Source organism: Muntiacus reevesi, chromosome 12 (assembly GCF_963930625.1).
Source record: "Muntiacus reevesi chromosome 12, mMunRee1.1, whole genome shotgun sequence".
NCBI lineage: Eukaryota > Metazoa > Chordata > Mammalia > Artiodactyla > Cervidae > Muntiacus > Muntiacus reevesi.
Window position 1 is genome coordinate 48359425 of NC_089260.1, and position 26124 is coordinate 48385548.

Here is a 26124-nt window from a genome sequence, read left to right on the forward strand (position 1 = left end):
TATTGGTTCATCAGGTGTAACAAATGTTCCACATCAGTACAAGATGTTAATAATAGGACTTGTGGACACAGAGGAGGAGGAGAGGGTGGGAGAATTGAGAAAGTAGCATTGACATGTATAGACTACTGCATGTAAAATAGCTGGTGGGGAACCCCTGCATAGCATAGGGGGCTCAGCTCAGTGCTCTGTGATGACATAGAGGGGTGGGATGGGTGAGTGGAGACTCAAGAGGGAGGGAATATATGTATACTTAGAGCTGAGTCATGTTGTTGTACAGCAGAAACTAACAAAACACTGTAAAGCAATTAAACTCCAATTAAAAATAAAAATATATATTAAATAATAGAATCTAACAGGAGGAGACTAATTTTCCACAATAAACTGTGGAAAATTCTGAAAGAGATGGGAATACCAGACCACCTGACCTGCCTCTTGAGAAATCTGTATGCAGGTCAGGAAGCAACAGTTAGAACTGGACATGAAACAACAGACTGTTTCCACATAGGGAAAGGAGTGTGTCAAGGCTCTATGTTGTCACCCTGCTTACTTAACTTATATGCAGAATACATCATGAGAAACACTGGGCTGGAACAAGCTGGAATCAAGATTGCCAGGAGAAATATTAATAACCTCAGATATGCAGATGACACCACCCTTATGGCAGAAAGCGAAGAAGAACTAAAGAGCCTCTTGATGAAAGTGAAAGAGGAGAGTGAAAAACTTGGGTTAAAACTCAACATTCAGAAAACTAAGATCATGGCATCTGGTCCCATCACTTCATGGCAAATAGATGGGGAAACAGTGTCAGACTTTATTTTTTTGGGCTCCAAAATCACTGCAGATGGTGATTGCAGCCATGAAATTAAAAGATGCTTACTCCTTGGAAGGAAAGTTATGACCAACTGAGACAGCATATTAAAAAGCAGAGACATTACTTTGCCAACAAAGGTCCGTCTAGTCAAAGCTATGGTTTTTCCAGTAGTCGTGTATGGACGTGAGAGTTGGACCATAAAGAAAGCTGAGCACCAAAGAGTTGATGCTTTTGAACTATGGTGTTGGAGAAGACTCTTGAGAGTCCCTCGGACTGCAAGGAGATCCAACCAGTCCATCCTAAAGGAGATCAATCCTGAGTGTTCATTGGAAGAACTGATGCTGAAGCTTCAGCTTCAGGCCAGCCACCCCTCTGGCCACGTTATGTGAAGAACTGACTCATTTGAAAAGACACTGATGCTGGGAAAGATAGAAGGCAGGAGGAGAAGGGGACAACAGGGGATGAAATGGTTGGATGGCATCACCGACTCAGTAGACATGGGTTTGGGTAAACTCCGGGAGTTGGTGATGGATAGGGAGGCATGGTGTGCTGCAGTCCATGGGGTCACAAAGAGTTGTACATGACTGAGCAACTGAACTGAACAGGAGGAGGGTTGAGGGGAGTGTATGGGAATTCCTTGTACGTTCTGCTCAATTTTTTCTATAAACCTGAAACTGCTCTTAGGAGATGAAGTCTATTAATTAAAAAAATTTTTTTTATATCAGCTGAATAGCAAAAATCCTCCAGTACTGTCTATTAATTAAAAAAAATTTTTTAGACCACCTGGATGTCAAAAAATCTCCAGTATTAGAAGAAGAAAAACTTAGTGATTATACTTATTTTATTTTGTTAATAGACCTGTATCAAACCTAATAAATATTGGACATAGTTCTAGGCTCTGAGGAGCTGAGACTGGATGGAAACACTGTCTTCAACTGAAATAGCAGCCAGGTCATTAGCCTAGCAACAAACGCGCCGTGTTCATTGAATGCTTCTTATATTCTGTCTCAGTTCACTCCACAACCCTAAAAGGAGAAAATAGAGAAACTGGCATTTTAGAATGATTTGACAAATAAGTTTGGAAGTTTTAAATAAAGGTCCAAGATCACCCAGCTTAGAAGTAATAGAGTAAAAACTATATTGAGGTAATGTGACAGCTACCATGCTCAGAAATCTAGTGTATTTCCTTAGGAAGGGAGAGTCAGGTTAATGCTTTATTCTTTTTGCAAGGCTTATTTCTTAGTGAAATCTTCATATAAAGATACTTAAATGAATAACTTTATAAAAAGGAATCAGATATGGTATTATGCCTCAAAAGTCTGCATAACTCTTTTTATAAAAGGAGTCTATCAGATTATATAATTTTACTTCTCTTTGAAAATTAAAAAAAAAATTCCTTCGTTGCAATTATTGTTGTTGCAGGGAAGATAAAAGTACATTAGCACAAGGCAGAACTTCACAGCTATTAAGAATTAAAGTACAAAGAAAACAAGTTGGAAAATGAAATGGAGTTCAAATATGTATCTATATTTAACTTTATATGAATAGGAACATTAAACTTCACTGCAGCTTGAGGCTGTTAAATCTTTTCCATTATCCTGAGAATGCTGTTGTTCAGATCATTTCCACATTTTATGCAAAAGAGAACAGTGAGCATAGCAAATCAGACAGATCCTTTCTTTCCCACACATAGGTTTCATACAACCCTCCTTTCAAGGGCTTGTTGACTTAGAGTTATGAGACCACCCTGAACTGAGGTAGCCTTTCTCTCTTTTTTAAAATGTTTATTTTAAACATTGTGACGGGTCTGTGATGGGTCTCAGTTGCAGCACGTGGGATTTTCATTGCAGCATTTGGGGTCTTAAGTTGCAGTGTGTGGGATCTAGTTCCCTGATCAGGGTTTGAACCCAGGCCTCCTGCATTGGGATCGTGGAGTCTTAGCCACTGGACCACCAGGAAAGTCTCACCCTTTCTCTTAGGTAGGATATACATAGTCAGTCTCTGAGAACCAACACACACCCTGTGTAACCAGTGTACTCGAAGTTACAAAGAAGTGGAAAGTGAGCTCACAACAAACTGCAAGACAGATTAACAAGCACACACATGAAAAATTAACTGTAGATTTCATATTGGAAGCTAACATCACGTTTTCCACAGATGGTTGACAGAAGCCTTGGGAGATGAATAGAGCCCGTAGCAAGGTTCACAAAAGGTCTGAAACAAGAGCCAGTAACATCTTTGATATCCACAGCTCCTGAATACTGGCTGCCTGTCTCTGTCTACCCCTGCAGCTCTTGTTGCCTACTGCCTCTTGAGTAGTCAGATTTCCTTTTGGAAAAAACTTGACATCACCAACTGCAATTTGTCTAGGAAACACCTTCTGTCTTTTCACACCCAAAAAAGGTCCTCCTTTGCAAGGTGGGCTCACAGATTTCCCTGGGATAAATTACTGTAGAGACCAACTCCTTCCCCTGACCAGCAAGTGTGCAACAGTTTGTTGCAGGAGTAGCAAGGGAGGGCTCAGCAGCTCCTTTCTGTAAAGTGACCCCTCCCCTGGCAGGTGATCCTCAGAAATACTGGAAATAGACTTGTGTCCATACCCTGAAATGCTCTCTTCAAGGGTGAAATGTGTCATTTGAAATTATCCCCCTAGAAGAAGTACAATATTAGCAGCTTTAATCACGGACTTAAATATGGATGGTAAAGAAAGAAAGTATAGCTGAACTCATAAAATGTCTTCATTTATTGCATCGCCCAACTTGTCTCACAATGAATGAACATACTCTGTGGTCAAATACACCTGGCAGAGGCTGAAGACCTGGGGATTTACACTTCAGAATAAAATTTTTTAAACACTAGAAAATTTTGCAGTAAAAAATGTGTTTAACTTTCCTGTAAATCGGGACTTCCTGGTGGTCCAATGGCTAAAGACTCTAAGCTCCCAATGCAGGGGGCCCAGGTTCCATCCCTGGTCAGTTCCCACATGAAAGAACTAAGATTTCACATGCCACAGCTAAAAATCCCAGGTGAAACAACTAAGACTGGGCACAGCCAAATAAATGAAAACAAATGTTAAAAAAAAAAAAAAGAAAACTTTAAACATCCCCTCATTTTTCTCCCATTGTAACACTGTTAACATTCCTAGGAGGAATCTTTGGCAAAAATTTCCTTAGAGTCAAGAAATGTTCATGAATATAAATACCTAATTAGAATGCTGAATTGATGGATTTCTTTCTTATGACCAACTATTGTAAGATGATTAGTTCCGGCAATTTGCCCTTCATGACCGAAAGTTCACACACATCCTCTCACTGCCCTCCATCCATTATCTGGAGCCTAAAACAGAGAATCTGATGTATTACGATGTAAATAGAAAGGTCAGTCATGTCTATCAAGACAAGGGCTTGTTAGAGAAGCAGAAACCTGTCCCCTTTCCAGTGCTCTGAGTCATCTACCCAACTTCTGGAAAAATAAAGGGCCAGGTAGCAAACATTGGGAATGGTAACATTCCATTTTCTGAGGGAAGGAGGTAAGGCACCCAGCGACGGTTTCTGGCTGCTTAGAGATCTGTTGACTGCTGGGGAAATGAAAGGCAGCCTTACCATCACCAGCCTTGGGACAGGAGTGTGGTTGCCCACAGTTAGTGCCCTGGGCTCCTGGAACGACCCATAGGAGGCCCTGCCACTGTCTTGTACAGCTCCCGCCACCACTGGCATGTGACGCTCATTCTGTAGGGGCCCAGCAGTAATGACCCAAAGACCACAACTCATTTGCCCACTTCCTTGCCCCTCCAATATACTCTCCACACTGCATTTCGAGAGGTCTTCCCAAATGCATTCATGTTTACCAACACACACCCCCAGACACCGCCCTGAGACTTCATTTAAATGGTAGCATAAACCCCAAATGAAGAGAACAGGGTAAAGACCGTAAGCAGGTGGGAGGGATTAATAATCTTCTGAGATGAGAAGAGCAGGAAAGATGAAGTGGTGTCTGAAGAAGCATGGGAGAGGAAGTGGCTGTAAAGGGCTTGCAAAAGGTGGGCTGAGGAAGGGGAGCCAGGACAGAGAGTGGTTACTGAGGAAACTGGCCATTTATCTTTTAAGTTTCTAAGAGGAGGAGAAGGAACTGTTGTTGTTAGGCAGAAATTTACAATTAGGAACACAGTCTTAACCCAATTACATAAAATGTATGCGCTCAGAGAAAAGTCTCAAAGGAAACAACAAAATGTAAATGGAGACTATATATTCTGGAATGTGAGGGATTTGTATTCTACTTGATACTTTTCCAATTTTTCTAAGTCTTCTGTAAGGAGGATGAATGGCTTTGATAATCAGAAGAGATTAATAAAAGTTACAGTTACTGGTGAAGCAGTTAGATACTTGTGCTGTTTGCGGTCCTTTCCCTAGCGCTACCTATGGAAGTTACAATTTACCAAACTACGTATCAACCCTTGGCATTTTTAAAGGCTGTCATTGGAGATGGTAGATTCATTCCAGCAAATGTTTCAGTTAACAAATCTGGAGATTGTCTTCATTTGCTATGAACTTTGCTAATAGAAGCATGTGGTGGGATCTCCTCAATGTCAGGGAGATGCAGATGGCAGAAGTATGCTCAGCAGGTATCCATTATTCCTAATATTTCATTACGCATTGAACTGCTGTGCCATACCTTTTAAAATTTAACTATACCCTATAATATGTTCTTATTGAAAAATATGGTTGGAAGCATGAAGTAATCCCTATTTTGTGCCCATGTTTCTTGGCTTGTTTTTAGGCTCTGAAAGCATTTAAATTGGTTCTCCAGTGACTCCTTTGAAGAATTTATTCCTACATGTAACATTGAATCTGTCAGTGGTAATTTTTACAGACTTGGTTATTTAGTTTTCTGTATATGTAAGGCCTCTTGCAGTATGTTATTTCTGCAACCACACATTTGTGTCATTATTTTGAGAACCACATAAGCTCTATACTTCATCAAAAGACCTCTTTTTTCCAAGGTAAACTAAGGCGGAAAAATCAAATTAATGTATCTTAAGTTGGCAGTGCATTTGAAGACCTCATGTTACAGTGATGAGATTCAGCTGAACAGTACACTGCAGTGCGTGCACAGAGGTTGGGGCCTGGGCATCAACACGCTCAGGGCATCTTTGTGCTCTCTTGCCTTAGGTGATTTATTAATATACGGAAAGTTTGAGAAAAGGTAACTCAGGATTAGTGTGTGAACATGTTGCTTCACTTAGATTCATCTTCTCTTTTTAATTTATTCTTGTGTCTCTACTGGAAAAGGAAGTTCAAAATGTATTGTGATATTATGAAGATAATACAGGCAGGTAGTCAAGGGAACGGGGTTCTAATTCTGACTTTTATCACAAGCTGAGTGACTTCACGTAAGTCACTTAACCTTTCTGGCTCTTATTAAAACCAAATGATTTCTTCCAGTCATTTCTGATGTGAATGCTCAGTGATTTGGTGAGATCTAACTTTTGGTTAAATTGTGGTGAGTAGGGATTACTCTGCACAACTCCTGCACTGAGATCTAGGCCTTTTATTCCTCACCCCTAGTGAAAGCCACTGTTCCCAACCAACTATCTGCTCAGGGAAAATCTCACAGCAAGGATTCAACAGTGTTGAGGGAGCTATACTAAAACAGCATCCTCCATATGGCTAAAGAGGAGAGAGATCTCAAAAGGTTTGGGGCCAGTCAAAGCCTGGAATAAGCTGGGTCTTCTATGGGATTTCCCTGGTGCCTCCAATGGTAAGAATCCACCTGTAATGCAGGAGACATGGGTTCAATCCCTGGGTTGGGAAGATCCCCTGGAGAAGGAAATAGTAATCTACTCCAGTATTCTTACCTGGGAAATCCCCTGGCGGGCTTCAGTCCATGGCGTCACAAAGAATCAAACATGACTGTGCAGCCAACACTTCCACTCTCTCTGGAGGAACCTCCCAGGTCTTCCCAACTAAACCTGTGGTCTTTCCCTTTCCTAGTTCTACTTCTGTATTCGTTTACCTCAACTTCCCCTTCCAAACGTATTTTTACCTCCAGATTGATACCCAAGCTGAAATATGTCAGTGGGGACAGAGAAAGATTATTTTCTTACCAACATAAAACACAGTTTTCTTCTACAAGCTCAACTAGTTTTTATAATTATGATCTTTTGTAACAACTCACATCTTCCCCAGAAGACATATTTCTTTCTCTGTTCTCTTATGTCAAAAGTGCATTGCGTAGTGCAGTGATCTAACTATGCACTGATTTCTCTGGAAACAGCCAGAATTTGTCTCTTTACCTTCCTTTTGTTTCTTGGAGCAATTGTGAATTAGTATAGACTCAAAAATGGGAGTTGAAATATGCATTGTATGATTTGTCAGGTTAGCTACAAAGGAATAAGTCGAGGGGACCAGAAATGAGGAACAGGAAATTTCTGATAAGCAACTTTGATGGTTATCTAGATGCTGAATTGAATCATAGACACTAAAGTTTGGAATTGCATTTTGAATTGCAGAATATATTGGGCTTCCCAGGTGGTTCAGTGGTAACGAACCTGCCTGCCAATGCAAGAGACATAAGGGATGCAGGTTCAATCCCTGGGTTGGGACGATCGCCTGGAGAAGGAAATGGCAACCCCCTCCAGTATTCTTACCTGGAAAATCCCATGGACAGAGGCGCCTGGCGGGCTACAGTCTACAAGGTTACCGAAGAGTCGGACACAAGTTAGCAAGTAAACAACAAACAAAAAATTGCAGAATTAGAGGTTAACGACCTCCCACCTGTATGATATCAGTTTATTTTGAAATATTAGTGAGGTTTTATAGGCATTCAATTTTGTGGTAGTGCCAGAGAGCATTTATGTATTTATCAAGGCCCATGCAGCACATTTGAATTTAGAGAAAGAAAAGAATTAACAACAACCTGGGTACAGTATGGGCACTGTCATGGATGTTAATAGTATTTGGAAGTAAAATGAATGAGGTTATCATTTTTACAGGCTCAGCATTCATCAGTGAAAACATGTAACTGATAAATTCAGCCCTTTAATCAAGCAGTTAAAGTCTTTCCCAATACAGAATGGGAAGTTAGAATGGATGCTTCTGTCATTGGGCTTGCATTAAGGAGACTAGATAAAGATTGTTTAATTCAATTACCTCTTACTGGCCCTTTCTCTAATTTAGGAACAGAAAAGTCCACAGTTAATTTCAGATTCTGAGAGAAGAGACCAAGGAGGAACAGTGAGATTCTGGGAAACCTTAAAATCTTTGCTGCACTCCTCGCTGATTCTGCTTTGTGCCTCTTCATCGTGGGAGTAGCTCTTGCATCATTTAAAAAACTTGAGCAGTGTTTCAAGAGATTTCTTGGTCTTACCTCTGCAGACTCATAATTTCTTTATCTGTTCTTGGGAGGATAAAGCATATAGAGCTTTAAAAGCTGGATGTTCCTCCAATCCCATCTCCTTGTTCTTCATTCTTTTCCAGGCAGAAAGGTAATGGGACATTTTGTCTCTAGCGGAGGGATATTTTCAGATGCTGAGGTATTGCCTGACACAGCAGGTCAGAGGAGTTAGGTGGGAGAAGGGAGGGGAATGTCCAGAGTTACCCCCTATCACAGGACTGTGTTGATAGACTTCTCTTCCCCTCCCCTCCCATTCACTCTCTTTTCTGACCTTCCGTTTGGCCTTTCCTAGTAAGAAGAGGCCAGTATGTTTTCACACTTAGGAAATCTCATTCAAGAATTTTTGTCAATGGACAAGTCATAAGAAGCCCTTCCATTTTAGGACTCGTTGACGTCATCAAGGAGGCGATAAATATCTGTTGATATAATTGGATGTGAGATTCAGTGTTGAGATAGCAAAAATTCTGCCCCTATTTCCCGGGCAGGGCCCTATGATTTATGCAGGAGCAGAGGCAGCGCGCAATCCAGCTGTCAAGAGAGCGTCAGCTTATTAGGCAAATGCTGCGTGGTTTCTGAAGAGGGTCGACACTATAAAATCCCCTTCCAGGCTCTGGTGTGGAGAAACTCAGAGCCCACGTCTGTGGAGAGACAGAAGAGAAAGAGAAGAGGAAAAGAACAGAGTGGGAAGAGAAAAGAGAAGGGAAGAGAACCCCTGAAAAAAAGCCCCAGAGACTTTCTCTGCAGAGAAGCGCTGCGCCCCGCTCACCTGCAGAAGCACCTCGGAAGGTAGGGTGCGCCTAGACGGAACTGCGCCTCCAACTTTGCACTGCCTGAGCTGCCAGGTTGTGCGCCGCGCTGCCGGCGGTTCCAAGGCGTGTGTGTGTGTGTGTGTGTGTGTGTGTGTGTGTGAGTGTGTGTGTGTGTGCGCGCGCGCGCGCGTTTTTGCGCGCCCGTGTCACAAGTTTCCGATAGGTAGTAGCTGAGATGCTACTAAAAGCAAACTTAGACGGCTGCTCAGCGTTACCTGAACTGGCAGTTATTCCTCGCTGTCTGTGTAAACGAGCCCCCATCCATCCCGACCACCGAGAGGACCGAAGGCAGGGATGGGAAAAGCGGGAGAGGCAGCAGTTCTCAGTTTGGAGAAAAATGCTGAAACATCCGGAAAGGGTGGTGGTGGGGTCGCGGGGAGGGGAGAGTGCTTAGAGTCCTTGAGACCACGAATTTGCAGGTCTTCTGTAGAGCCCGGGGAATTGGTCTGGGGGAATCGTTAGACAGGGGACTCGGGGACCCTGCCTAAGTGAATCTCGTAAGGAGAGTCGCTCCAGCCTGGCGCGGGACTGAGCCTCGGTGCCGCACCCTGCCCTTCCGAGCTGCTCCCCTTCTCGGTCTCACTCTAGCTCTGCAAGTCCTAATTCGGGCGCTTCAGCACCACGGACAGCGCCCCAGCCGCGCCCGGAGCTGGGTCTGTGGGTGTCATCCTGCGGGAAGACTCCCAGTGGAGCTCAACTCTGATCAACTCTCTCTTTTTTTCTCTCTCATTCCGCCCTCTGCCCACCTCTGTTCCGCAATTAGCGCCCCCTAACATGCGACTGCCGCTGCTCGTGTCCGTGGGTGTCCTGCTGGTGGCTCTGCTGCCCTCCCCGCCATGCAGGGCCCTCCTCAGCCGGGGGCCCATCCCGGGTGCCCGGCAGGCATCGCAGCACGCCCAGCCCCTGAGTTTCTTCCAGCCGCCGCCGCAGCCCCAGGAACCCCAGGCTCTGCCCACCCTACTCCGCGTTGGGGAGGAATACTTCCTCCGCCTGGGTAACCTCGATGAGACCCGGGCTGCTCCGCTCTCTCCTGCCGCCTCGCCTCTCGCTAGCAGAAGCAACAGTCGCCTTTCTCCGGACAAGGTGGCCGCCAACTTTTTCAGAGCGCTGCTGCAGCCCCGGCGCCCGCTCGACAGCCCCGCGGGTCCCGCCGAACGCGGCACGGAGAACGCCCTCGGCAGCCGCCAGGAGGCGCCGGCTGCCAGGAAGAGGCGATCCCAGGAACCTCCCATCTCCCTGGATCTCACCTTCCACCTCCTCCGAGAAGTCTTGGAAATGACCAAGGCCGATCAGTTAGCGCAGCAAGCTCATAGCAACAGGAAACTGTTGGACATTGCTGGGAAATGAAACGGTGCGTTTGGCTAAGAAGATTCTGTATTTAGCACAAAAGTGAATTTAAAAATCTAAAAATTAAAAAATAAAAATACAGTATTCTATACCATAGCATTGCTCTGATACCATCTGTTTATTTTTATATAGATTGAGATGTAGAGGATGTACAGCAAGAGCGCCCAGACTCCTTAATTAGCATGCACACAGTGTATTCATATGCAGTAACAACGACAATATGTAATTTGTGTCCTGTACTTCTAGTTTCTACTTCCAGGTGTCTTTAATAGTGTTTTATAGAGAGTAGAGACCCAGGGGAAAATGTTTTGACGAAGTAGACCTAAGTCACCATACTGATTTTATTGTGTTTTGAGCCAAAAAGAATATCATTCTCTAGGGTGGGTAAGACAAAAATATGTAAGCTCTTCGAACCAACTTTTCCTTGTAAACGTTTCAGTAATAAAACATCTTTCCAATCCTTCATCAATTTGGCTCTGTTAGAGAATGCTGAATATTTATATTTCTAATAAAAGCTGCAAAGGTAATCATGACTTTATTTTTCCTCTCCAATTCTCACAGGGGAAAACTGAGCTCCTTCCTTCCTCCAAATTGACATCAACACAAGAATTTCTGCTAAAACCATAAACATATGTCGGTGGCTCACACAAATCCTGCAACTACCTTGGACTCATCTCTGCACCTCAGATTACCCCCTGAGGTTGAGTTCAATAATTTAGAAAGTTGTTGCAGTTCTGAGGCTTGGTAATTCTATAAATGAAATATTGATTCATAACAGAAATAACATTCAACCCTGATTAACTATAGAAAGTATTAGTCACTCAAGAAAGTGTTAGTCATTCAGTTGTGTCTGACTCTTTGCAATCCCATGGATGGTAGCCTGCTAGGCTCTTCTGTCCACGGACTTCTCCAGGCAAGAATACTGGAGTGGGTTGCCATTCCCTTCTCCAGGGGTTCTTCCCAACCCAGGGATCAAACTCGGGTCTCCTGCATTGCAGGCAGATTCTTTACCACCTGAGCCACCAGAGAAACCCCCTGATTTGTCATAAGATGTGACATAATTGGGGAGGACAGGAAAGGAAGAAAGGAAAAAGAGTTTAATGGTTGTGGCAAGGCTTCCCTCCAGTTAGAGGGGCAAAATGCTGCGTTGTTTTTTTTTTTCTATGAGAAAGGTTTACTTTACCGAACTATTACTTTGGTACCATTAAATATTTTTTTTTCTAAGCTATTTTCCATTGCTGTCTTCTAATAGGAGAAACAATAACCTCTCCACTTAGAACAACTAAATGTAGTTGCTATAAAGTGCCCCTTGGGAACATTTTTCTTATAAAGCACATTTTGACTTTAATAACTTTACAAACACCTCATTTATGCCTATGCCAACACTAATCTCTTTAATTCTTAGGAATATAAACTATCTCTATGCACTTCTAAAATCAAACAGTACCCCTAATACAGTTTACAATGCACTTGCCTTTGGTAGTTTAGTTATAACTTTAAAAATTCAATCGAGTGTTTAATATTTCAAAATCAATTTGGATGTACGAAGATGCCTATTCCCTTGAGACCCTTTAAATTCACTTGACTAATGTAGTAATAGAATGATATGAACACAATAAATCACTGTAAGACTAAGTTGTTAAAAACAGCATTTATTTAAGAGTTCATACAGAGTGAAGTTAAAACTTAACTTTACAAAACTTATGTTTTGAATGAGGTGTTATGGGGGGACAACACATGATTTAAATACATATATATGTACATGTATAATGTGTATTGCGTGTGTGTGTGTATATATATATTTAAATACATGCAGTTGCTCTATAGTTCAGATTGGTGCCTCAGTGGATATATGAGACAGTAGACGGTTCCTGTTGAAAAGTCTTTTTCAGGTAAAGTACGTGATATCTGCATATTTGAAACTAAGATTAGAAAAATGTCACAAGAAATGTCCTTGGCCTTTGCCTTCTGGACTAGGAAAGTGTCACCAGAGACAAAGAACATTTCTGGATGTCCATCCAGCGACATCTGTTGTGGAAAAGAGAAAAGCTTTGTGAAGCATCTCATATCTTTGGTCAATGATTTACCTTTTGTCCATATATTGATAAATCGGTCACTTCTGAATTAACACTGAATTTCACTGACCACCTGCACTGTTAAAGAGGAAAGAGAATAACAGCTACTATGATATCAGAACAAAAGCCATTACCTATTAGAGACGAGTGTAGTGCCCACTTCTTTCAATGCTTGCCACTTGTTACTGACGCACACACACACATACCACACCTACACACCCTTCATAATGTTTCCCACACAATAAAAAATTTGCGTAAGATCAAGTTCCTTTTCTCCCCAATGCTTTTCTGCAACTTTCTTCTCAGAGCATTGTTCTCCCTCAATGTGTTAGCTAAGTCATCTGGAATTAAAGGGTATTTTTGGTAGAAATGCCATTCAGAGGTCCCTTTCATCATCTACATGATCCTAGTTTCATCTGGGTCCCTGCTGCCTTTGAGCATCTCAGCCAGGCAGACAGAGGTGCAGCAGTTGGAATGAATATCATTCATTGAGGGAGTTCAACCAGGAAAAGGAGAAGACGTGGCGAGCTGGCTCAGAATCAGCTCCGTTCCCGCTCCCTGAAGTGGCAGCCTGTCTCTGGAGGGGAGAGTTCTCAAATCCAGTCTGCAACAGAAGAAAACCTGCATCAGAGGGAAAAGAGGCCAGTTCTTTGCAAGCTGGTCCAGTCACTTTTCTACCAAGGAGAAAGGATAATAATAATTATATAGGACATAATTATTATTAGGAATGGAGAGCAAGCTCAGGTTATATTGGCTGTGGCCAAGAGCCATGAAAGGATTTCACACGCAGGGGTAACAGTAATGCATGCAGTGGAGGAAAGTTCTAGGGAAAGAGTATAGGCTATTCTACTCTTTTTTTAAGTCGACCTGTATAGGATTTACTGAGATGAAAATCATATTAAAACTAACAGGAGTTTGGATTTAGAAAAGTCTAAGATAAAATCCTAAATTAAATGACTTTGCTACATCACATGACATAAATCTCTCCACTGCTAAATTAAGAATTTCTAAAAGCATGTGAAAAATATATAAGTAAAATTTGCAAAACTGCAGGTTTTGAGAAAGGACTCCTTTCTCTAGGCAATAAAATCTACTAACATAAACATTTCTAATGAGGTATCTTTTATAGATACCAGACAAATCATAAGTTATGATTTTGAATCTAATCACGAAAGTGAAATGTATGCTTTGAGTTTAAAAAATAACAGTTTAGTAGAATCAGGGATACTCATAAAGAAGTCTTGCTGAAATGCAATGTGTTGTAAAAACACAAACTCCTTACGTGGAAAGTATGACAAACACAGTTCTTCCTAGGAGAAACATCTAACATAGACTAACATATTCTGATGACTTCACTGGTAAAGTTACCCTGTGAGATTAGCATGCTGCTGATACCAAAGCAATGAGGTGGGCACATGCATTCAACCCAGACACCCAGGGTGATTTTTTGAAGCTGCTATATGATTGGATAACACCCGGCACAGGCAAAGCAGGACTTCAGTGAGTGTGTTCTTTTGTTGCCACTCAAAACAGTTTCAAGTGAAAAATGAGCGCTTGTCCTACACTTTACCTGATTTTGCCCTAAAGATATATTTGGGGGTAATGTTTCAAGTTCAGTAAAATTATCCCAAGTCCTTAAGGCTTTAGTATTACCCTTCCCCCTGTGATGTTGCTCCCTGATAAAAAGTTAAGGGGGGCCATAAAATCATATTAGCCATGGAATCATATTATTTTTATTAGAATAAAACTGAAGCAGGTAGTTTTCTATAAAGGAATAGCTGAGACATCAAGTGTGATTTGGCTTCTTTTTTAAAAAGGCTGTTATTACATTCTGTTGGTAATGGGCTAGCTACCTGGATGTCCTTGAAGTTAAGGTGGAATGAACATCATCTTGACAGAGGTCCATCTAGTCAAAGCTATGGTTTTTCCAGTAGTCATATATGGATGTGAGAGTTGGACTATAAAGAACGCTGAGCACCGAAGAATTGCTGCTTTTGAACTGTAGACTGCAAGGAGATCCAACCAGTCAATCCTAAAGGAAATCAGTCCTGAATATTCATTGGAAGGACTGATACTGAAGCTGAAACTCCAATACTTTGGCCACCTGATGCAAAGAACTGACTCATTGGAAAAGACCCAGATGCTGGGAAAGATTGAGGGCAGAAGGAGGAGGGGACGACAGAGGATGAGATGGTTGGATGGCATCACTGACGCGATGGACATGAGCTTGAGTAAACTCCAGGAGTTGGTGATGGACAGGGAGGTCTGGTGTGCTGCAGTCCATGGGGTTGCAAACAGTTGGACACTGCTCAGCAACTGAACTGACAGAACCTGTTTATGCATACCAAACTCTTCTCGTCCATCAGAGTCACCCTTACTCTCATGAATCCTAACAAAAAACCCAAGTGATCTGGGCACATCATTGATATGTAAAGCACTTTTTTTCGAGCCATTCTGTATGAACAAACAGTGAATTTTGCATAGATGAATGGACCATCAGGCTTCACTGTGTAGCCTCTTTTTCTTGAAGGCAACTTCTAATCTAGAGGAAACTTCTGTGACAGTTGTCCTGAAATATCTAAAGGGTGAAACTAGTTGTGTAAGGTATAGTCTGTGTGGGACAGAATCTTTGTGACACTGCTGGGGGTGTGCAAGCTATTTGAGATGACTTTTGGAATTTGTATTTCTGTGCTTTTTTATATTCAAGATTAGAATCTGTGTGTTAGTCGTGTCCAACTCTGCGATCCCATGGATTTTAGTCCACCAGGCTCCTCTGTCCATGGAATTTCCCAGGCAAGAATACTGGAGTGGGTTGCCATGTCCTTCTCCAGGGGATCTTCCTGACCCATGGATTGAACCAGGCAGGTTCACACCTGATCTGAACCCAGGTCTCCTACACTGCAGGCAGATTCTTTACCATTCGAGCTACCCAAGAAGCCCAATGGAAAATCTATCTTCCATTTTAAATGTTTTAGCAATTAATACCCTACAACCTTCAAAACTTGGTATCAAATAGTTTGGGTTCGCTGTTTTAACACCCTCACATTTCAGTCAGTTATTAGATTTTTCCTTCTAACAATATGGACAAATGCTATCTTTCAGGGAAGAAAGGCTGGTGCCAGAGCGGGGGCCAAGAGCAGAGATTATTCTGAGTATCTGTAGGTGATCACACTGTCTCCTTGGTCTTGTTTATGTGAACTCGAGGATCCCCAACCATCTCAGCAAGGAGGTCTTATGCGAAGAGGCTGAGCCTGGTTTCGAATCCCAGAATAACAATTCATTAGCAATATGACTCAGGCAAGACACTTAACCTCTCTGAGCCTTTTGTTTTCTCTTCTGTAAAACAGAGATGACACCCTGTAACCTGCCTGCAAATGCAGGGGACATAAGAGACATGGGTTCAATCCCTGGGTCAGGAAATCCCCTGGAGGAGGGCATGGCAACCCACTCCAGTATTCTTGCCTGGAGAATCCCATGGACAGGGGAGCCTGGCAGGCCATAGTCCATACATCACAAAGAGTCAGACACGACTGAAGTGACTCAGCAAGCATGTACCCTATCCCACAAGGCTGTTGTAAGGACTGAATAAATAATGTACCTAAAGCACTTTGCACGTGACTTACTTATATTAAGTGCTTCATAAATGTCCATTTCCTTCCTTCCTTTCTTCTTTCTTATATTAGCGAAGAGGCTCCTCTTTCGGGCAGAATCACCTGGGGACTATTTGTGAGGAACGGTACACAACAACCAGGACCCTCAGTAAAGAAAGACAGTTGTATTGGGGATGTTCATCTTTTCAGAACTGGACATCATGTATGTTTCAGTTCTTTTGGCATGTTGTAATCATGACTATCCATCACCCAGTCCAGTGTATCTCCATGTGGCCCAACTTTATATATGGCTCTCTCATAAAGGAAGAATGAGTTAAAATTTTAGAAATCTTTCTATAAGCAGTCTATTCAATCATAGCTTCTTCCCAGGTGACGCCAGTGGTAAAAGATCCTGTCTGCCAATGCAGGAGATGGAAAAGACACAGGTTCTATGGCTGTGTTATGAAGATCTCCTGGAGGAGGGCATCGCAACCCACTCCAATATTCTTGCCTGGAAAAATCCCGTGGACAGAGGGCCTGGCAGGCTACAGTCCATGGAGTCACAGAGAGTTGGACATGACTGAGCATACATGCACGCATTCAATCATAAGCAGACATTTTCCCTACAGCCTTCCCCAAGAGAATTTTATATATGCATTCCTTTAAATAGTTTTCCAAATGCTGGCTCTCCTTCATCACAAGAAGTGCTATTTCTTAGGAACACTGATGTCCCATGAATCTGAACAAAGGACAGAGAATGATAAGCACTGATCTTCTCTACCTGGTTTTGAGTTTGTCCTGAGTTGCAGTTTGGTCCAAGGTGCATTACAAAGGGAAGAAAGAATTGTTAGTCCCATATTATTTCTAAATTTCACACATTTTCCTCAGGTAACAAATGAACAAACCTACAACCATCATGTAACACTGCTCTGTCAGCACAGGGCTTCAGATAAGTGTGAGTTTTAGTAATAAAATAAAACCAGGAGATAGAATAAGGAGGCAGAGTTTTCCATCTCAACTGTGAGACCCAGTTCAGTCAAGATCCACAGAAGACCAGCAGAAGGGGGTGATACACCTTTGCTCAAAGGAAAGACTATTTTTCTCAGATGAATTTGACCAGAAATTCTGGGTATTCATGAACCAGACTCAGTCAGAAACATAAAACATTTTATTTTCATTTGATTTCTTTGCTGCTGCTATCAAATGTCCTTTGAAAGGGAATTAATGCAGTGTCAGATTATGGTACTAGAGTATCTTTTCCCTGCATAGAAGGGGAGGGTCATGAGAGGTGCTTTTACTCAGGGCTGAGTGATATGTGGGCAGCATCCTTCTCATGTTATCATCTAGCGCCATTTCTTGCTGATGGAGATTGAGGAGCATGCATTCTGCCAGAGGCTTGTGGGCAATCTGTCCCTGAGTACAGGACAGTTCCAGGCTATGGCCAGTGTTGGCTTGGTCTTAACTCTGCATGGTACTTTGAAAAAGACTTTAATTAGTTGCAGACATCAAGAATCAGGTGGAAGAACAAGAAACTCTTGTCACTGTTGGTGGGAATGTAAAATGGTGTAAGAGAGCATCACAGTTCCTCAAAATTTAAACATGGGATTACCATACAATCCAGCAATTCCATGTTTGGGTGTATACCCCAAAGATCTGAAGGCAGGAACTCACACAGATATGTGTACCCTCATGTTTACAGTGGCACTATCGCAACAGCTAAGAGGAAGCAACTTGAGTGTCCATCAATGGGTAAATAAACAAAATGTGGCATATACATACAATGGGATAGTGGTGGTGTTCAGTCGTGTCTGACTCTTCGCAACCCCACGGACTGCACTATGCCAGGCTTCCCTGTCCTTCATCATCTTCCAGAGCTTGCTTAAACTCATGTCCATTGAGTCGGTGGTGCCATCCAACCATCTCACCCTCTGTCGCCTCCTTCTCTTCCTGCCCTCAATCTTTCCCAGCATCAGGTGACCAAAGTATTGGCGCTTTAGCATCAGGCCTTCCAATGAATATTCAGGGTTGACTTCCTTTAGGGTTGACTGTTTTGATCTCCTTGCTGTCCAAGGGACTCTCAGGAGTCTTCTCCAGCACCACTCAGTCTTAAACAGAAAGGAAATTCTGACACCTGCTGCAGCATGGGTGAATGAGGATGTTATGCTAAGTGAAATAAGCAAGTCACTAAAAGCTACAGTACTATCCCACTATCTAGAGTCGTCAAATTCATCCAAACAGAAAGTAGAATGCTGCTTGCCAATGGCTGGGGGAGGAGACAATGGAAAGATGTTGTTTAATGAGTGTAGAGTTTCAATTTTGCAAATGAAAAAGTTCTGGAGATTGGTTGCATAATAGTGGAAATTTACTTTGTGATACTGGGCTTCCCAGGTGGTTGAGCGGTAAAGAATCTGTCTGCCAATGCAGGAGATGCAGATTCGATACCTGGGTTGGGAAGATCCCCTGGAGAAGGCAATGGCAATCCACGCCAGTATCCTTGCCTGAGAAATCCCATGGACAGAGGAGCCTGGTGGGCTGCAGTCCATGGGGTCACAGAAGAGACAGACGTGGCTTAGTGACTGAGCATGAGTGCCTTTACCTACAGGCCTTGGTCCACTTGATTGAACAAAATGAAACAGATGCTTTCGTAATGTTTATGCTGGCATAAGTCAGGGTAGCCATGTTTGTAAGAGGAATTACTTTTTGCTGGCCTAAAGTAAAAGAGTGAGCTGCACCAGGTTGTTGTAATGAGTGACCAGTGCCCTCAGGCTGCCTCTCAGCTTCCTAGGGCCTCCGTAGGTGCCAGCCTCAGCCCTTCTCCAAATGACCATCTTCTGTAGCACCCACGATTCTGATCTGTTACCTTGTACCTGTCCCATGTTCCATTCCCTCAGGCGTATCCAAGTGATACTAACTGATCAGATACATTGAATTGCAACCAAGAGACTGATGGATGCTGACAGCTTCAGGTCCACCCCTGCCAGATACCACTTTACCTAGAAATTGTCCTGCCTGACCCTGCGGGCTGGCTGCTGTATGTCAGTCACATGCCCGGCCGGGAAGAGGAGGGAGGTGGGCAGCAAGGACACTGTGTCCAGACCCCACCCTTGGACGGCCCCCTCCACTCTGCCGCTTCGAATGGCAATCACAAATTCTACCTGACGGAAGGATCTGGTTACCACTGCATGTTAAAAACCAGTCTTTCTGGGCCAATCCAAAGGAAGCTCTAGCCTTCTACAATGAAAGCCATCTGCCTTAAAAGAATGACAGTGGGAAGGGTAAGGCTAGACTGGAGGCCGCTGGGTGGGTGACCACCAGGGTCTGTCCTGCACCTGCTGGGCTGAGTCAGAGAGTCAGAGCCAGATGCTGCAAACAGGTGTTAGGGGGAATGCTGAGGGCAGGGTTAGAATGTTTATTCAGAGAGACTAAACCCAAGCACTGGCTGCTCCCTACTCAGCATTCCTGAACCTCGGGCCTTGGATAGCTTAAGCATCATGGATTCCAGGCTGCAAAAGAGAGGACAGCCAAGAGCCTGGGCCAGTCATCAAGGCCTGGGAAGTGTCTGGGGCCTGGTCTGTGACTCACAGCCAAGAGCCTGAGCCCCGGAAATTCAGTTGGGCAGGTCTGTCCTGGGCATTTCTGTCACAGGGATACAGTCTTTACGGCTCAGTGGTAGAGCACTGAGGTACGTCAGGACCGCAGCACAGAGCTGTGAATATGCAGCACCCTCTTGGTGGACGCTGGAGGAGAGGATAAAGAAGACACACCCTCCCCTCCCCCAACACCAGGAGCCCTGGGAGGAAAGCATTCACTAAAGGGCATTTTTCCCCTTAGGAGAATTCACAGCTGTGAGCACTGAGGGATGGAAGGGATGGATGGAGCGGATCTGAGGGCTTCACTGCCTTTAGCTGCCTCTGTCTTGCTCAGTTAGGGAAGATCAGAAACCAGGCCTATGAAACAAGAATAAATTAAATTCACTCCTTTTTCTTAACCTGGAGGAAGATGTCTGGTGTACTTTGACTGGTGGACTTTGACTTTGGGCTGTTTCAAACACGGCCTCTAGGAATAGAGGGAGTTGGGTGGGGGGCAGGAAGGAGAAGTGAAAATGTCGATGTCACAGTTTTGCAGACATTTACAGTCAGTCTTCTTCTCAGGCATGGACCCGCCATTATGTGTCCAGCAGAGTGTCTGTTCTCAGCCTTTCTGAAAGGAGAACTTTATTACAAAGGATGCTAATTAGATTATCAACTCCTCACAGATAGGACTTCTTTGCCTTGTGTGAAGGAAACAATAGGTCTTCCTCAAGAGCCATGGGAGGTCAATGGTATTGTTATGCCCAGTTCATGGACGAGAAAACACAGGATGGTTGAGGAACTGGCTCAGAGTAACTCTAAAGATAAAGTGCTGAGATCAGAACCCCAAAGGGAAAAGAGGCAGCCAGAGCTGCTGAGCATGTGAGATAGGCTGACTCCACCCCCACAAGTCAGAGATGGGGAGGAGGGGGCTCAGCAAGTGAAGGACGGGTGCAGCGGGTGGGAGCCTAGAACTGACCTGTCTGTGCCAGCGTCGCGAGGGGTGAGTCAATGCAGAGAACCCTTGGTCACACTGTTTTTGCTTCAATCATATCAACCCTGATAAAGTGGGGATTCACCCACTTTCCCTGGATGTGAGTGTGACCTCCATTCTACTGCAGGCACACACTCCGTGGTGGTGGACAAGGGGTCACTGAGCACCAGGCTCCCAGCTGTTCCATAATTTGGAGCAAGTCACTCACGCTCTGTGATCCTCTACTTAAAAATGAGGAAGTTTTATAATAACTGAATCACTTTGCTGTACCGCAGACGTTAACACCACTGTAAATCAATTATACTTCAATAAAACTAATTTTATGAAAAAATAACAGTAACAATCTCAAATTTTAAAAGTGAGGAAGTTAAAAAATTCCTACTGTGCAGGGTTGTTGTGAGGTTTAAATGAGAGAATCTCTGTGAAAGGCCTTGCACAAGATAGAGCAATGTGCACGTTAGTTATAGCCTTTGCCACACGGCACTGGTTTTTCAGATGCTTTGAACAGTGGTGGATTTGTTCTTTCCCTGTGGGTTCTAGTGGGGAAAAGGCATTTCATGGAAATCACTGAGATACATAAATAAAGGGAGAAAAATCCACAGGGTGCACAGCACTAATAAGGGCCTTAGGTTAAATCAGAATAACAAATATTAAAAAAACTACAGAAGTAAAACTCAAGTAGCTTTGTCATGACAACTCCCCCAGAAAGCTCTCCCAGGTGCCTATATTACTGTTTTCATGGAATTGTGGGACTGCAGGCACATGTTGCCAGGGGAAATGAATTCATTACACAGCTGCTGTTGCTAAGTCGCTTCAGTCGTGTCCGACTCTGTGTGACCCCATAGACAGCAGCCCACCAGGCTCCTCTGTCCCTGGGATTCTCCAGGCAAGAACACTGGAGTGGGTTGCCATTTCCTGTTCCAATGCATGAAAGTGAAAAGTGAAAGTGAAGTCGCTTAGTCGTGTCCGAACCTTAGCGACCCCATGGACTGCAGCCTACCAGGCTCCTCCATCCATGGGATTTTCCAGGCAAGGGTACTGGAGAGGGGTGCCATTGCCTTCTCCATTCATTACACTGCTCACACGTAATTTACATTACATTTCCCTCTTTAAAACAGATACATCCATTTCAGTTTCCTATTCAAGTGACTTTTACTAAGGAAGCTATTTGATCTTGAGAAATATAGCCTACAGTTTTAGTACAGATTTTGTTTTCTCTCTTCTAGTGTTAGTGGCTCAGTCATGTCTGACTCTTTGTGACCCCATGGACTGTAGCCCACCAGACTACTGTGTTCATGAGATCCTCCAAGCAAGAATACTGGAGTCGGTAGCCATTCCCTTCTCCAGGAGATCTTCCCAACCCAGGGACTGATCCCAGGTCTCCTGCATTGTAGGCAGATTCTTTACTATCTGAGTCACCAGGGAAGCCCCTTCTAGAAAAGCCCCCAAATTGACACTTGCTAGGATATCACTTTCCCAGTAGGGGGAAAAAAAATGAGAGAAAAGTGCGGTTGCAGGATACAAATGAAAAAGCAATAATAATATTAATGTAATAGTCTCATTAAAACTTACTTCTTTAAATAAAATCCTTCCTCTCTCCAAAATTTTTTCTATGTAAAAATGCTTGCATTTCATTATCAGAACTTCTTATAACTTCCAGAAATATCAACTCCTGGATAATATTATGCAGTAAATGTAGGCCTGAGTGCTGATCATTTTTTCTCTATTTTTACCAAGTGAAATTCCAGCATAGTCAGGGTGCCTGGCTTATCAGTGATTTGATTCATAAGCTTGAATCTTCTAATTTGTATAACACAAGCAGTTGCTCTCAGTAGACATTTCTGTTTGAAAATAATTTGACACCCTGAATCCCTCAATTAAATTTAGAGAACATAGTTAAATTTTCATTCATTTCAGTTTGTTTTGGAAAATTAAATAGATCATTTCAAAGAACATAGGACCTGGAGTCACACTCATGGGAAATCATATTCTTGGTCTACTGCTTTATTTTTTAAAACATTCTCTGGTACCTTGTGAAATTAATCTCATCCAGGAAAGAAGCTTTTGCCTCAGGCATCGCTCACCACTGAGTCCCTAGTGGCAGATGGACTTGATATTTACCCAAATCGGACTGAATGATTTGGTCTCAAAGGTTACTTGCATGAAAATTACTTTATCTTTTTGCATGTGATATCTTGTGGGGACCCACAGCTCCACATACCTGCTTTTCCTTGGAACACTGGCTACTGTTCATCCCAGTTTAAGAAAATATGGATATTTTCAAGGAGACTAAATCTTAGGTAGGGAAATTTGATAAGATCTCAGGTCTGGGGACACATGTATTGGTTTCTGAGAGTCTAGGAAATAAACCCTGGGCTTCAAGAAGAGAAGAGAATCTTGGCTAGTACCATGTTTCTTTCTTTCCCTCTTCCTTTCTTTCTTTCTTCTTTACTTCCCTCTTCAAGAAATGTTTTTTTTATTTTTCCCTGGAGGAGCACCTTTATAACCTCAAAGGACAACATTTATGGAACCGGGGCTGGGAACTAAGATGGCCACGGCCTGAGACGCTTCCTGCTCTGGACTTGCCCTCCACACACTGCTTTTGCTGTTTTAGGGTAGGGAATCCAAAGGTGTGGGTCACCCACATTGTCCCCGATGCTCTGTCTCTGAAATCGTGATATATGCTACAGGAAGCATCTGGCAAACCTCAGGACAGGAGGAAGGACCACTTGCACCTTCTTGTCAGTCCTTGGGTAGGGAACCTTGTCAGCCAAGAGGACAAGCCCAGGGTTGGAAGGCCCTGGCCCATGCTGTGGGAGAAGAGGGGGGGCTCTGCAGTCCTGTGGAAACTGGTGTAGACGGCACAAGGAGTGAACTGGGACAGAAGCATGTCATTAAAATGTACAGACATCTTAGCTCATAAAGCAATTTACATCTACACTAAAAATAGGGCCCCAAAGACCTTAATCATCAGATTGTAAAGTTGAGCCCAGTCACTTAAAAGCATCAGGCACTTCGACTGTCAAGACCTTGCTCTGCTGGGCCTTGTTGCTGGCTGTGGGAGGAAGGGGAGACAGGCGTGCTGGATTTAGGCTGTGAGTCTTCTTGTGACCAGCTGTTTAGAACAGGTTAAGCTTTGTCAGTACCTTCCTCCTCCAGGCTACCCCCATCTGCGCTCTAACTTTTCTACCCTACCTTAAAGAATAGTATATGTGAACCCATTCAAGCAGGCAGACACAAGGAGTTATTTTTTAACACTTTCCTAGGGATAAACTCTTTGAGAAAATATAACAATGCTAGTATAGGTACCTAAACAGAGTTTCAAAAGACATAAGGCAAAACTGATAGAACTGCAAGGATAAATAGACAAATCCACAATTACAGTCAGAGATCTCAAAATTCCTCTCTTAGTAATTGATAAAACAAGTACATAGGAAATCAGTGAGGGTATAATGAACCTGAACAACACTCACTGACCTGATGGACATTCATAAAACATTCCACCCAGCAACAACAGAAAATACAAGGTTTTCAACAGCACATGGAACATTCACCAAGTTAGCTTAGTACATTTAAAAAAAACTGGAACCATTTAGACAATATTCTCTCTCCACAATGAAATCAAACCAAAAATCAAACAGAAAGAAATCTGGAAAATCGTAATTATGGCTGATTCATGTCTTATGGCAGAAACCAAGGCAACATTGTAAAGCAATTATCCTCCAATTAAAAAAGAAATCTGGAAAAGCTCCATACAATTGAATACTACTCAGGAATATAAAGAAATGAGCTACTGATACATGCAACCAAATGGATGACTCAAGAATGATATGCCAAGTGAAAAAACCAGTCACAAAAGCCTGTATATTGTATGTTTTCACCTATATGATCTTCTAGAACTGGTGAAACTATAATGACCAGCAAAATAGCAGCTGGGATTCCAGAAGGAGATTACCTGCAATGGCACATGAGGATAGAAATACTTTATAGCTTTACTGTGGCCTGTAGCCACAGAATGCTACATACCTGTCAAAACCTACTGAACCTTACAATTAAAAAAGGTAAAGTTTTTAAAATCACACTATTTTACATCCCTTCTTTCATCTAATCTTCTGTGACTACATTTACTGTGTACATTCTAAGTCCTTTGTTCTACTGGGCAATGAGGTCTAAGCACCAGTAGGTAGACTTCAGACCTGAATTTTAGGGAGTTTATGGAATCTGAAAGGGTAATCACAGCTGTGTAAACATTCAGCTAAATTGGTGTCCAGGAGATGTGGAGATAGTCTGGGAATTAGGGATTTGTGTAATAGCTTCAAGGCAAGAAATACATTTGGGGAAATGTAGTAGGCTATCTAAATCTATTATTATTACATTTGCCAGAATGATTTGTCAGGTCTAAGTTCATAACCCTCTCAATGAAAACATCCTGAAACAATTTATAAGATTTTTAGTACCAGATTTTTCACTCTCTGATGTTGTGCAAATAGATGAATCCCTTCATCAAGCAGTTGTTTCATTTTCTTCATGAGAAAACTGAGGCTCAAAGAAATTAAGTGCCCAGAGTTGGGACTGAACTGAAGTCCTTCCTCTTGATTTCGTAGATCTTTCCTGAGCCCCAGGCCTTAGCACAGTTTCTAACCAACTTGCTCGTCTATTTTCAGGCTTGAGGAATGCGCGGTGGAAAGTGGATATTCTAATCTTGCAACTACGAATAGCTATGATATGGTAAAAGCTTTTCGGGTCCCTGACAACTACAGCTTCGTGCTCTGGTGAAATATGTGAGCTGTGGTTCTTTACAAGGCAGAAATGGCAGAGATTTTTAATGTCAAAAACCCCATCTTCACAGCAAATGGCTCTCTGTGTGCGCGTGTGTGTGTATGTGTGTGGGGCTGGGGTCCTCTGACTTTGAGGCAGCTGCCAGGGTCCAGCTCGAGTGTCAGCCAGAGCAGCTGCCAAGTTAATCTACCAAGCAGGGACACATTTCTCTGGATTTCCCTGTTCCCATCAAGTGGTTTGGACAAATTTCTCCAACCACAGTCACTAAACCTCACTGGGAAGGGCGAAGGGGAATGTGGAGGGGCTTTCATTGTTGCTGCTCCTGCTTCTGGGAAAATCTAATTGCCACACATATTCCCAATAAAAATTCCAGTTGTCCTGGTGGGCATGGGGGTGGAACCTGTGCTAACACTCAGGTGTAATTAGCATGTAAGCAGTGTAGATGAGGCTCATAGAGGCTGCTTTTCAAGCGCAGCCAACCTGATCACAGTGCCCTCCCCACTTATCATTGCCCTGTCTTCTGAGGTTGACTGGGGCATGGTGCAGTTTCTTAAAAAAATATTTAAAAATTAACACAGGAAGTAGATCAGATATAATTGCCACCAAACTCTTTGTGTTGTCTGAGTGTACAACAGGCAGGGTCTAGAAGGGTGCGAACTTTGAGGGTGATTTTGCAGTTAAAGACCAGCTAATGTATAGGACCTTTGCACAGTGTGACACAGGCCTGAATTCAAACCTTGCTGAGCATTTAGTTTTCT

At 43.0% G+C, this 26124-nt stretch overlaps 2 protein-coding genes across 4 annotated transcripts in view; one reads left to right on the forward strand and one right to left on the reverse strand.

Annotated features, from left to right (window-relative positions):
• Positions 1 to 8860: 8860 nt before the first annotated feature.
• On the forward strand, positions 8861 to 10433 carry CRH (corticotropin releasing hormone). Its single transcript, XM_065903520.1, has 2 exons — positions 8861 to 8989; positions 9776 to 10433. Exon 2 carries the CDS (start codon positions 9787 to 9789, stop codon positions 10357 to 10359), a length of 573 nt encoding a protein of 190 aa, XP_065759592.1. The 5' UTR covers positions 8861 to 8989; positions 9776 to 9786; the 3' UTR covers positions 10360 to 10433.
• Positions 10434 to 11995: 1562 nt separating this feature from the next.
• The window catches only part of TRIM55 (tripartite motif containing 55), a 60479-nt gene continuing 46350 nt past the window's right edge, over positions 11996 to 26124 (reverse strand). For all 3 annotated transcript variants that reach the window (XM_065903100.1, XM_065903098.1, XM_065903099.1), the window contains one exon: positions 11996 to 13038. In XM_065903100.1, coding sequence (XP_065759172.1) covers positions 12916 to 13038 — 123 coding nt within the window. In that variant the 3' untranslated portion in view covers positions 11996 to 12915. The remainder of the gene's footprint in view (positions 13039 to 26124) is intronic.

Excerpts from the sequence above, each read along its gene's own strand:
- CRH (XM_065903520.1), top strand. The coding sequence starts at position 9,787 with ATGCGACTGCCGCTGCTCGTGTCCGTGGGTGTCCTGCTGGTGGCTCTG.